General features: G+C 57.3%; 1 protein-coding gene across 1 annotated transcript; it reads left to right on the top strand.

Moving 5' to 3' along the window:
- The first annotated feature begins 2,591 nt into the window (after positions 1–2,591).
- NMUR1 (neuromedin U receptor 1) lies at positions 2,592–7,459 on the top strand. The gene is made up of 3 exons (XM_048315069.1): positions 2,592–3,541; positions 4,002–4,898; positions 6,112–7,459. The coding sequence occupies exons 2-3, from the start codon at positions 4,004–4,006 to the stop codon at positions 6,513–6,515; spliced, it is 1,299 nt and encodes a 432-aa protein (XP_048171026.1). The 5' UTR covers positions 2,592–3,541; positions 4,002–4,003; the 3' UTR covers positions 6,516–7,459.
- The last annotated feature ends 3,764 nt before the right edge of the window (positions 7,460–11,223 follow it).

Raw genomic sequence — 11,223 nt, 5'->3', positions numbered from 1 at the left:
GGCCACAGAGAGGGCTGAGCTGTGGCTGACAGACCATGAGGAGGAGCAGATTTTGGTGTGCAGCTGGCCATCCCCCCACTACCTTCCCAGGTAGGGTTAATATAATAAAATACCTGATAAGGGGAACAGGCTGAAGGATCATGTTCCTATGTGCAGTTTACCCTCTTCGAAGCAGTAGGGGAGCAGTAGAGGAAGAGGGGTTGTCACCTCCTGGTCATTTGGTTTATGAGAAAATTGAAAGAGAGAATGGATCATTCTAAAGGACTGTTAGATTTGTGAGGACTTAGAGGTGGGATGCAGGAAGAGACAGATCCAAGGGAAAGAAGTGATGCCCAGTCAGTCCCTGAGAGCTGCCAACTCTTCTCAGAGAGATATGACTGCAGGTGGTGTGGGAGCAGCTGTTGAGGCCCCAGTTATGTGGGATGCTCCAACAGGCTGATGTGAATGATGAAGGAAACAGGGAGCAAAGGGAGAAGGATCCTATGTCCCGTGGTTCTGGTGTCCCAGAAAAACTGGGGCTGTGAATGGGAGAGAGAGGTCTGCCACCACCTGGAGGCCAGGATCTGACAGCCTGGTGGTAATGGATGGACTCGTGGTTCAGCTCTGACTGAACAAAGCTTTGTCTTGTCCTTGCTCCTTGCAAACCATCCTTCCTACATGCCTGTTGTCCTCAGCAAGGAAAGGAGGCTTCAGGGAAACAGATGTTGAAGTTTGTCAAGAGCTCAGCAACATCTCCATTGCTTTGCTCCAATCCAAGCAACCTCCAAACACCCCAGTTCCAGCAGACATCCCCTCATCCTCCCAGGAGTGCAGGACATGTGAGCCATGGGGATCCCTACAGGGACAAGGACAGAGGTGCAGAGCTCAGGAGGCTCCCCAGGGACTGCCTTGAGGCAAAGCCTAGACAGGGATGAGGAGCAAGCTGGGTGGGAGGATTGTGGCTGCATGCAGGGAACAGCCTCTGCCCCAAGGACGGGGAGATGGCTGTGTAAGTGCAGAGAGCTCTGAGAGCACCTGGCACTGTGCTGGGAGCTGACTGTGTGTGACTGTGCTCATCAGGGCAGTCAGAAAACAGAGGGAGACAATTGAGGAATGGAAGGGAGCGAGATTTCCTGGGATGCTTCTTTCCATGTTGCAATCCCCGAAGTGGGCTCATGCTGAGGCTCCTTGTGCCTCAGTGGTGCAGCCCAACCTGCGTCTGCAATGGCACAGATCTGTTCCCTGCCTCGGGCATCCCCCAGGGAAAACAGCCTGTGCACAATCTGGAGGCAGGGACAGCAGTCCCTGCCTCATCGCTTACTGTTTGTGGCTCTGCCACCCAGGGGCTGTGACCTGCAACGTGCCAGTTCCCTGGCACTGTGACCCATCCTGGCATCTGTCGAAACTGCCCTGCTGAGCCCCTGCCAGCATCATCCGGCTGCTGTCCCTGTGTCCTGTCCCAGCTGTCACCAGCACTTTGCCATAATCCCCTGTTTTACTGTGTCTCCATCCCCGGAGGGGATGAAGTTTCATTTCCTGACTTCCATAGGAGCAGGCAGCAACTCTTCTCCTTCTCCCTCCCAGTTTCAGACACTGTTTCCAGCTTGTTGATTTCTTCCCTTGAGTAATGTCTTGTTTACAGTCATTTACCCTCCAGGCCTTTGGCTTCAGCAGTTCTTCTCCTCTGGGGAAAAAGATGGTCTCCTGAGGAAAGTCAAGGCTCAGGGCAGCCATTGACCTGCCCTTGGCATGTTCGCTCTGCCAGCTCCCCTCTGCTTGGTGCTTGTTTGCTGCAGGGAGCAGAGGTAGGGCCAGGTCAGGGCTTTGCTGGTCTTGTCCTGTCATCCCTTGCCTGCTCTGGAATTTCTTTGAGCAAAATCATCGAGGAGTGAGGGGTACTGCTCTATCTGCTGCGTGCTCTGGCATCAGGAGGAGGATTGGGGCGTGCAGGACCCCAGGGGCTGTGTCCTGGTGCTGGCGGCCACCAGACCCAGGTAGCTCCTCACATCCTGGCCACAAGCACCGGGCTCTGCAGTGCAGTGAGCTGTGCTAGGGCTCAGCCCGGGTGGGAGCGGGGAGCGTGGGACTTGCGGCAGGTCTCTCCTGGCAGGTCTCTCCAGGCTCCTTCTCCAAGATCCCTGTACTGCCTGCTCGAATTCAGCCCTGCTGGGGCTCTTTCAGCTCCATCCTGCTCAGCTCGGACTCTGTGCAGGGTGGGATGCTGCTGGGACAGGCTGAAGTAGGTGGGTCTCGGGATGCCGGAGCCCTTCGAGGTGTCATCCCTGGGGGGAACCGGGTCCACCTGCGCCCTGCCACCCTCGGAGGGGATGAAGGGACCGGCGCGTGTCCGTGTGCCCAGGGGTGCCTCCCCGTCCCGTCCCGCCGGCTGGCAGTGCCCGCCGCCGTCGCACGGAGCGGGGGAACGATGCGCAGCCGACCCCGCATCCTCCGCCGCCTCCTCCTCACCTGCGGGGCTGGAGAGCCCGAAGCCGGGGAGCCCCCGCCCCGCAGCCGCCAGCCCTTGGCCACCGCAGGCGGAGCGGGAGCCCCTGGGCTCCGGGCGGGTCTCGGACCGGTCCAGCGCGTGGAGGGGAGAGGAGCCGCGGGCGGAGCGGGGACACGCAGCCTTGACACGCGTCCGAGGGGCTCAGGAACCGTGAGTGGGTCTGTGTGTGTGCATTTCTGTGCGTGTGTGCGCGGGTCTGCGCAAAGCAGGAGCGTCCCCTGGGACGGGGGCGTCAGCACAGGTTGCCAGCACGGAGGGCAGGCGGGAGCGCGGACAGAGACGGGACACGGGCAGGGAGCTGAGCCGGACGCGGAGCACGGGGCGATGCTGCGAGCTCAACAACTTCCCCGCACCCAAGTGTGACAGGAGCCGGCGGCAGCCACCTGCTTCACGGGGGAGTGATTCGGGTGACCCAGGGATTGCACATCTATAAGTGGGGAGACCTCAGGAAGCCGCTGGGTCCATCTTGCATTTCCCGAGATGATCCCGGACAAGCGGGTGCAGCACAGGCTCCCGTGCCGGACAGTGCTGGGGCGGCCGCGGGGCTGATCGATGCTTTACTCACCACCGAGGCCACGCAAATGACAAATGCCGGAGTTGCGAAGGCTGCCGGAGGGGCAGGAGACGCCTGTGCCGCCCTCCCCTGGGACTCCCAGAGTCAATAGAGTTTATTACCTTAACGTTATTTCCTCTCTGTGAAGGGCAGCTTTTTGGCAGTGCTGCTTTGTAGATAAGGAGCCAGCCGAGCCAGCCCCTGGCAGGGGCAGGGTCTCGGCACCGCGATTTGCTTGGCCAGCGGCGGGAAAGGAAGCCCCTGGCACACCCCCGGCTCACCCTCCAGCCTCTCAGCTGACAGAGGACAAGAGGGAGAAGGTGAATAAAGGCAGGCGGCTTCTCCGAGCTGAGCTCCGAGGGGAAAGCAGCGGCAGGATTTCATTTGCCTGCCTCTTAAGGCAGTGAAGTCTCCATACCCTCCCACGCTCCCTCCCCAGCCTGACCCTGTCCGGCGCAGGGGTGGTGGGACCTCAGCGTTCATCTGGAGTTTCCCAACAAGCTGTAAGTCCTTATCCTGCTGGAAAATCAATTTTCCCTCTGGTTGTTTTATGGTTGCCCTGCCAGCCCTTCTACATAGCTTTTAGAATTGCGGCCAGGAGTGATTTTTGGGGCTGGCTTTTTGGGGCTGTATTCTGCTCTGCTTACAGAGCAGGAAAAGAGGACAGCCCTGCTGACATTCCCCTGATGATGGGGCAAAGGGCCTAAGGTGGACTGGGGAGCTGCCAGGGTTATTTTCAGATGGGAAATGGGGCAAGAAGCACTTGGGAGCCCTGGAGGGAGGTTAGGTGGAGATTTTGTGTGGTTTCCCAAAGGAAAGGCTGTGGCTGGGGCAGGATGGATACGAGAGTGCAGAGCCCTGGTGATTAGCAGCATCCTGGCATCAGTGGGGAGAGAGACAGTGGGAGCAGGGGGAGCAGAGAAGTTGGGAAAGCATCCCGCAAACCTCTCCATCTCTCCACAGCCATGAATCCCTATGTCAACTGCTCCAGTTCTGAGTTCCCCCTGCCCCAGCAAGACTTCCCTGTGGAGCCCATCAGCCCTGATCTCAGCAACAGGACACACCCAGAGACCTTGTTCGACCCTAAGGATGCCAACCTGACAGAGGAGCAGCTGCGGGATAAGTACCTGGGACCTCGACGGTCCAACTTCTTTGTGCCAGTCTGTGTCATCTACCTGCTGATCTTCTTGGTGGGGGCTGTGGGCAACACGCTCACCTGCATCGTCATCCTCCGGCACCGGTTCATGAGGACACCCACCAACTACTACCTGTTCAGCCTGGCCGTGTCTGACCTGCTGGTGCTGCTGCTGGGGATGCCACTGGAGCTGTACGACATGTGGAGCAACTACCCCTTCCTGCTGGGGGCCAGCGGCTGCTACTTCAAGACGCTGCTCTTTGAGGCCGTCTGCTTTGCCTCCATCCTCAACGTCACGGCCCTGAGTGTGGAGCGCTACATCGCTGTGGTACACCCGCTCAAAGCCAAGTACGTGGTGACCAGGAACCACGCCAAGAGGGTCATTGTCACCATCTGGGTCTTGTCAGTCGTCTGCTCCATCCCCAACACCAGCCTCCATGGGCTGCAGCCTCTCTACGTGCCAGGACGGGGGCAGGTGCCTGATTCAGAGATCTGCACCCTGGTGAAGCCACGCTTGACCTACAATCTCGTCATCCAGATCACCACCATCATCTTCTTCTTCCTGCCCATGGGGACCATCAGTGTCCTCTACCTTCTTATTGGCCTGCAGCTCAAGAAAGAAAAGATGCTGGAAGCCTTGGGAGCCAAGACCAGCAGCAGCCGCAGCTGCCACAACACCCAGGGGCAGAAGAAAGTCAAGAGGAGGCAGGTCACAAAGATGCTGTGTGAGTCAGTGCTGGGGATGGCAGAGCCAGGGACTATCTCCCAAGGCTGTTTTGGGAGGGTGCTGGGGGGAAACTGAGTCATGGACAGTCCAGAACACTGAGGCTGGGTCATCCCCAAGGTTGTGGGTCTGGCTTGGGGGGTGTTGGGGCAAAGGCAGATCTGGTGATTCTGGTCCAGCGGTGAGGATTGCTTGTGCCAGCTCCCACCAAGCCCTCCTTGAGTGAAGTGCAGGGTGAGAAAGGGAAAGGAGGTGGGCTGGGATGGGGGAACTCACTCCCTGTCCCTCCACCCAGACCTCAAATGCTGGTGGCAGTGGTGGGGTTTCCCAGAAGGGCAGCACTTCTGCCCAGCCCCACAGCCTCTGTGGGCAATGACCCAAGGCTGGATTGAAACATCCTCTTTCCCACTGCTCTTCACTCTTGCTCCCCTCCCCAGCACAGCTCCCAGAGCCTCTGGCCCCCTTCCCAGGAGTGGGAACTGGCTGCCCATGGGTAGCTGCCTCTCCCAGCATGCTGACCTCCACACGCTCCTAGTCCCATGATAGCATAGCAATGGCAGATTGCCCAGCCCAGTCCAACGGCAGGGCCAGGGCTGCTTTTCTGCCACATCCCAGACAAGTGGTAACTCTGCTTTCCATGGCACTTGGGCTGGGCTGGGGACAAAGGGGGGACCTGTCCCCACGTGCCACAGAGATGCATTGTGGCATGGGTATGGCAGAGGACCCCAGGACTACCTGTACATATACATACCTACACCCTTTCCTTTCCATCAGCAGAGCTGGGTTATAAAAAAACAAAACCAAAACCAGAGCACAAGGAAAGGTCTCAAATAGCTCTTGCTCCTTGGACTTTGCTGGTGAAGGTGGCAGGTTCCCAGAGGCTGGATGCAAACAGGGGAGTCCCCCAGCTGTGCTGCATGGCTGTGACAGAGCCAGCTGCCTGCCTCATGAGGAGTGGAGAGGCGCAGCACAGAAGTACCTGGAGTAGCACTGGCAGGAGGTGGAGGGAGGAGATCCTGTCCAGACCTCCAGCCCTTCCATGGCAAGTCCAGAAGGCACTGAGGGGACCTTTCCCCTCTCGTTCTTCCTCTCTCTAATGCTTCTTTGCTATGGCCAAAGCTGAAACAGGGCGGTGCTTGGCCAGGGACTGGGGGTCTCTGTGGGGTTGGTAATCCCTATCCCCCCAGTAACACCAGCTCCTCGTCTCCCCACAGTTGTGCTGGTGGTGGTGTTTGGGATCTGCTGGGCTCCCTTCCACACTGACCGCCTTGTCTGGAGTTTTGTCTCTACCTGGACCAGCAACATGCTCCACATGTTCCAGTATGTCCACATCATCTCAGGTGTATTCTTCTACCTGAGCTCAGCTGCCAACCCCATCCTCTACAACCTGATGTCCACCCGCTTCCGGGAGATGTTCAAGGAGGTGATGTGCCGGCCCGGCCACCGCCCGCCGTGGGCACGGAAGTACTCGCCCAGCGTCACCCGCACGACCACCCGCAGCACCGAGTGCGAGCCCCTGCCCGGCACCAGCGGGCTGCGCCTCTCTGACGCCAAGGAGTACGAGCTGGAGGACATGGACAGGGGCCAGGCCACCACCCACGCAGTGTCCCTCTGCTGAAGAGTGGGAGGACAGGGAAGGACTGCGACCAGCCTTCCTCACCACCAGCATCCATCTGACTGTGGCACTCATCCTGTGGTAGGGAGCGAGGCAGGAGTGATGGAGGGATTGCTGCCTCTCTGTGCTGTCCCACTGGGATGGAAAGGCTGGTTGTATCAGCAGCACTGCTCCAGGGACACAGTGGCAGTGGCCTTGCTGTGGTCTGCATGCACTGTAATGCATCCTACTGTCCTCAGCACCAGGCCTGGCCAAGGCCAGGGCATCCTTTGTGGTGTGGGGACAGCTGACTTCTATGTCAGGGATATGCCAGCAATCCCCAAAAACATTCCATCCCTCCTGGCCCAGTGGGGTGAGCCCCCAGGTGCTGGAGTCAGGGTTTCAGGCACTCCAGGCTGTTTTGGGACACAGAGATGGATGGGTGCCCTGAGAGGTGCTTGCACCTGGGCTGAGACCCAAGGGACTGGGAGAGGTTTACATGGGATGGAGTGGGGAAAAAATGGTCTGTGGGTGCCTTTTCCCTTGAAGACTTCTTCAGGGCTGTCTGGCACCAATGTGACCCTGATTTTTCTGGCACATCTCTTCAGTGGTGCCTGGCTGCAGGGTGCTGGTACAGCTCCTTGCTCCCAGCCTTTCTCATGCCCTGCATTCCCAGCCCTTTGAGGGCAAGGGAAGGAGCATGGCTGCTCCCTCCAGAGCTGGAGTCTGTGGGGGGAAAATACGGGACAAAGGGATCTCCAGACTGCCTGTTGTGCCAAGGCTCCGTGACTGTGTCGCATGAATATGCTCCCCTCTCCCGTCTCTGACCAGCATGTGGTGGGTGCCAATCTCCTCTTCCTCTGCCCACTGTGGTCACCTGTACTTGTGGGGAATGTGGGGAGCCCTCCTCCATCCCTGCCCTGCATGGGCTGAGCCTCACTGAGAATTAAAAAAAACCATTGGCCTGCGTTGTGCACTGGTTGTGTCTCCCAACAGCCAGGTCTGCTCCCTGCATGGGGCTGAACCCAGGCCATGCTCCTGGGGAGGGTGATGGATGGGCCACATGCCAGGGTGATGGACACCAGGGGTGTTTCACCGGATCTCCCTGGGGGCTCTGCTGCTGTCATGGGTCTGTGGGTCCAGGCACACTAAGGACACAAGAGGGAGGGCACAAGTGGGATGCCTGCACCCTTCCTGGTCTCTCAGGCTGAGCTGGGGCTGGGGCCTTTGCAGAGGGACAGCTGCCTCTGGAGCTGTGGCCATCAGTCCTTCCCCAGACACACGGCTCGGAAAATGTCACGAAAATGCCAGGGAGCGTGGGCTGACTGGTCATGCTCTCCCGGGCTGGAAGGACCCATCGATTTGCTGTCTGAGATCAATGCTGCTGCCTTCCCTGTGTACACCAGGTCCTGCAGGATGAAATATTGAGGATCTGAAATAGGAGCTGAGGGACTGCCCAAGCAGTTTGAGCTCTTGTTTTGCACTACTTACTCAGCCCCAACTCCCTCCCGGCCAGCTCTGGAGGCTCCCCTCACTCAGCATCACATGGTCATGCCTCTGGTCAGCTTGGGCTTGCCTGGGGCTTGCTTGAGCAGAAATACTGGATGAGCAAGCCCCAGGCAGAGCATTGGCAGCTGCTGCTTTGCTTGCAGCCCCTCCTAAGCACATTGCATGGGACCACAGCCAGACCAGTGACCAAGAACAGGCAGGGTTTGGGGCTGGCACACTCCCTCCTGCTCCCAACTATCCAGTCCCTGGCTCAGGGGCAGTGCAGCTGGCTTCCCCTGCTCCCGATCCCACAGCTGGATCTGACATGGGCAAAACCCTTCCTAAGCCCTTGAGGGGTCCTGTTGGGTGCTGCTGGGTGAGGGTGGGCATTGGGCTGCAGTAACTCTGCACTTCGGGGTCCTGCTGACTGCTTGCAGCCTCTCTCTGGAGGATGTCAGTGTGGCCAAGGGCATCGAGCTCCGTCTATTTCATCCTCTCTCGCTCCTGTCAGTGATGGTCCTGGCAGGGGACAGCACCCTGGCAGCCACGTGGGGCCCCTCATCACCGCTGCGTGGGCGGATGTGACTGATGCCTCCTTGATGGCCATTATTGCCCCATCTCACTTCACCCAGCTGCTTCCTCAGCCACAAATCTCCAGGGAATGGCTTTTTAATAGGCAGTCGATAGTATTTTACAATGTAGTGACAAACGCCCGCATGGAGCTTTGGGGTCCCTCGTGCTGCACATTGGGAGAACTTGTCCTGCTGCTCCTGAACAGTCAGGCTGTGCAGGGATACAGCTGTGGCTGCTGCAGCTCAAGCTCCTTGGTCAGTGTCAGAGTGTGTGTTCCCAGGGTTTTTTTACAGGGTCCTCGGTCTCAGCACAGCTGGGATGGAGTCCAGAGCAGCCAGAAAGGTGAGGCATTGGCTTTGGCTTCATCCAGCCTCGTGTTCCCAGCAGCCCAGACATCTTCTGACCTGGGACTCCCCATCCTCCTTGGTGACCCCAAATTCTCCTCTCTGAGATGCAGGAGGAGAATGTGCTGCTCAAGCCCTGATATATTGGGTGGTGATGCTGGGGCTGCCCCACCACCCGCTCCACATGCACAGCTGGGCCAGGATCACCCTGGAAAACATCCCAAAAGCTTGGCAGAAATGTAGCTGCAGCACAGCTGGTGGCAATTCCTGGGTGGAGATGTACGGGCAAACTTTGCTCCCCTGGCTGGGTTTTGATGATGTGGAGACTTCCCAGGTACTACATGCCAGCCAGGCTCCCAAGAGATGCTGGAATCAAAGGCTGCTGGGCAAGTCCTTTAATCCTATAATTAATAGTAAAATCTGCATGAAACCTAATAAAAAAGGAACTGATCTCCTCAGGGAGAATAGTTTCATGGAGCATTTTATACCTCTCCATCATCACTGGGGAAGGCACTGGTTGATGACTCCTTCCTGCCTTGGGTTCATTGCAGCCCTCAGGAAGGGAATTGTGGAACTCTTTGCTCCAAGGACGATGTTCCCCACTGCCCTGAGCCCTCAGGATCAGTCTTGCCCCTGCCACCTTCTCAGTATAAATTAGAAGGATTATTCCTACCAGGGAGGTGGTTTTAGAAGAAAAGGGCCCTGTGGGACAGGGAAATGCAGAAGCCAAGGATGGGCAAGTGTTCCCACTGCTCCCACCCATGTAACTGGCCAGGGGCAATGGCTGGTGCTTCAGGATGGTTGGGCAGAAGGAGCATTCCAAAACACTGTCTGAGAGCCAAATAAATATTTCAGGGCGCAAGGGACCCCAGATGGGACAGAGTAGAGGTACACTGAGGGGCCAGGAGATGCAGGGAGTGTGTGGATGCCGTTGCTCCGTGTCTTTGCTCAGAGCTGGGAGAAGCATCTCTCTATCCCTGCAATACGGAGCACGTGGTCAGGTTGGGCTCCATGCCACCATCTCCTCTCCAAACACTTTGTTTCTGAAGAGCTGTTCCCCAAAACTTGTCCATCTGTCCTCCCAAACTTAGTGTAGCTTCTGTCCAGCTGCCAGCTCCTGCCTAATCACTTGCTCCTGGCTGCAGGAGAACCCTCCTGCCCCCCCGTGCCTGCTCAGCTCCTGGAGCTGTTTTCCCCCGACACTGCTGCATGCCCTGAGTGACACAGCATCTCCAGAGCTCCCAGTGAAAAGATTTATCACCCTAGCTTTGGGGATTAAAAAGCAATCCATCTATGAGGCTGCCCCAGCCTTGTAAGGCTTTTTTTTGTGCTATGATTGTCTGCAACAAGCATGGGGTGGGGTTTTTTTCCTTTACGGAGCCAAACTCAAGTTTTACAGCAATTGCCTTGTATATTTGTAGCCATGATAAATGGCTCCAGAGTGTGCCAGCGGATTTTTTGCCGCCCCTTTGCAAGGGAAAATGGTTTCAAGGGAAGGGTTGTTTTTCCTTTCCTTCACACAGCCATGGGATGGGGAAAACTTGTACAGCATGAATTTGGCAAAGCCCTTGTGACCCTGGGAATGAACAGTCCCTGTCTAGGGCTAGCCAGGGGGGCAGGTTTGGATGCAAACCCAGCCATGGATGCAGCACACCAGCCTTTCCCACCGAGATCCCAGCCTTTGTTAGGGGAGGAGGGAAACAGGAAAATGTAGACGTCAGGAAACTGTGCTGGGTTTGAGCTTAGGGTGCTTTTTGAACCATATTTCATTTATTTCTCTTATTCCAGGCTAGTGGTGGTGGTGAAAAGCCAACACATAGTGCCTAGAGATGGTGATGGGCAGCACGAGATAGGCAGGGAGACAAACAAACAGCAAGAAATCACAGAATCATGGAATAGTTCAGGTTGAAAGGGACCTTTGAATGTCATCTAGTTCAGCCCCTAATGTATAGATATAGAATTTGATTCTGCTCCTCAGGGATACCTCTGGGCTCAGTTTTTAGGCCCATACCAGAGGCAGCCCATCTTCCTGCCTGGCTCCTCAGTGGCTTCCCCAAGAGCCCGGATTCTCACAGAAATCATCTTCCAGGAAGCCACGTGCTGCAGGGAGGCTGGGAAGAGGCAGCATGGGGAGCACAGCCCAGCCAAGGGCCTGGATGGAGGAGCTCAGGTGCAGCTCTGAGTGCTCAGGCTGACTCAGCTGTGGTGCACTGTGACTGTCACCTGCACTGGGGACAGTCCCTTCTATGTCACAGCAAACCCAACAGCCCTGGAGGGATGAGGCCATGTGCAGGGAAGTGATGGGGCCCTTGTACCCCACCTCTCCC

Source organism: Corvus hawaiiensis, chromosome 10 (assembly GCF_020740725.1).
Source record: "Corvus hawaiiensis isolate bCorHaw1 chromosome 10, bCorHaw1.pri.cur, whole genome shotgun sequence".
Classification (NCBI taxonomy): Eukaryota; Metazoa; Chordata; class Aves; order Passeriformes; family Corvidae; genus Corvus; species Corvus hawaiiensis.
Note: the sequence above shows the minus strand (reverse complement) of the source record. Positions and strands in the feature narration are given on the sequence as shown.

Coding starts and splice junctions, on each gene's coding strand:
- NMUR1 (XM_048315069.1), top strand. CDS start 4,004: ATGAATCCCTATGTCAACTGCTCCAGTTCTGAGTTCCCCCTGCCCCAG. Junction 4,899..6,111: donor GCAGGTCACAAAGATGCTGT/GTGAGTCAGTGC, acceptor GTCTCCCCACAG/TTGTGCTGGTGGTGGTGTTT.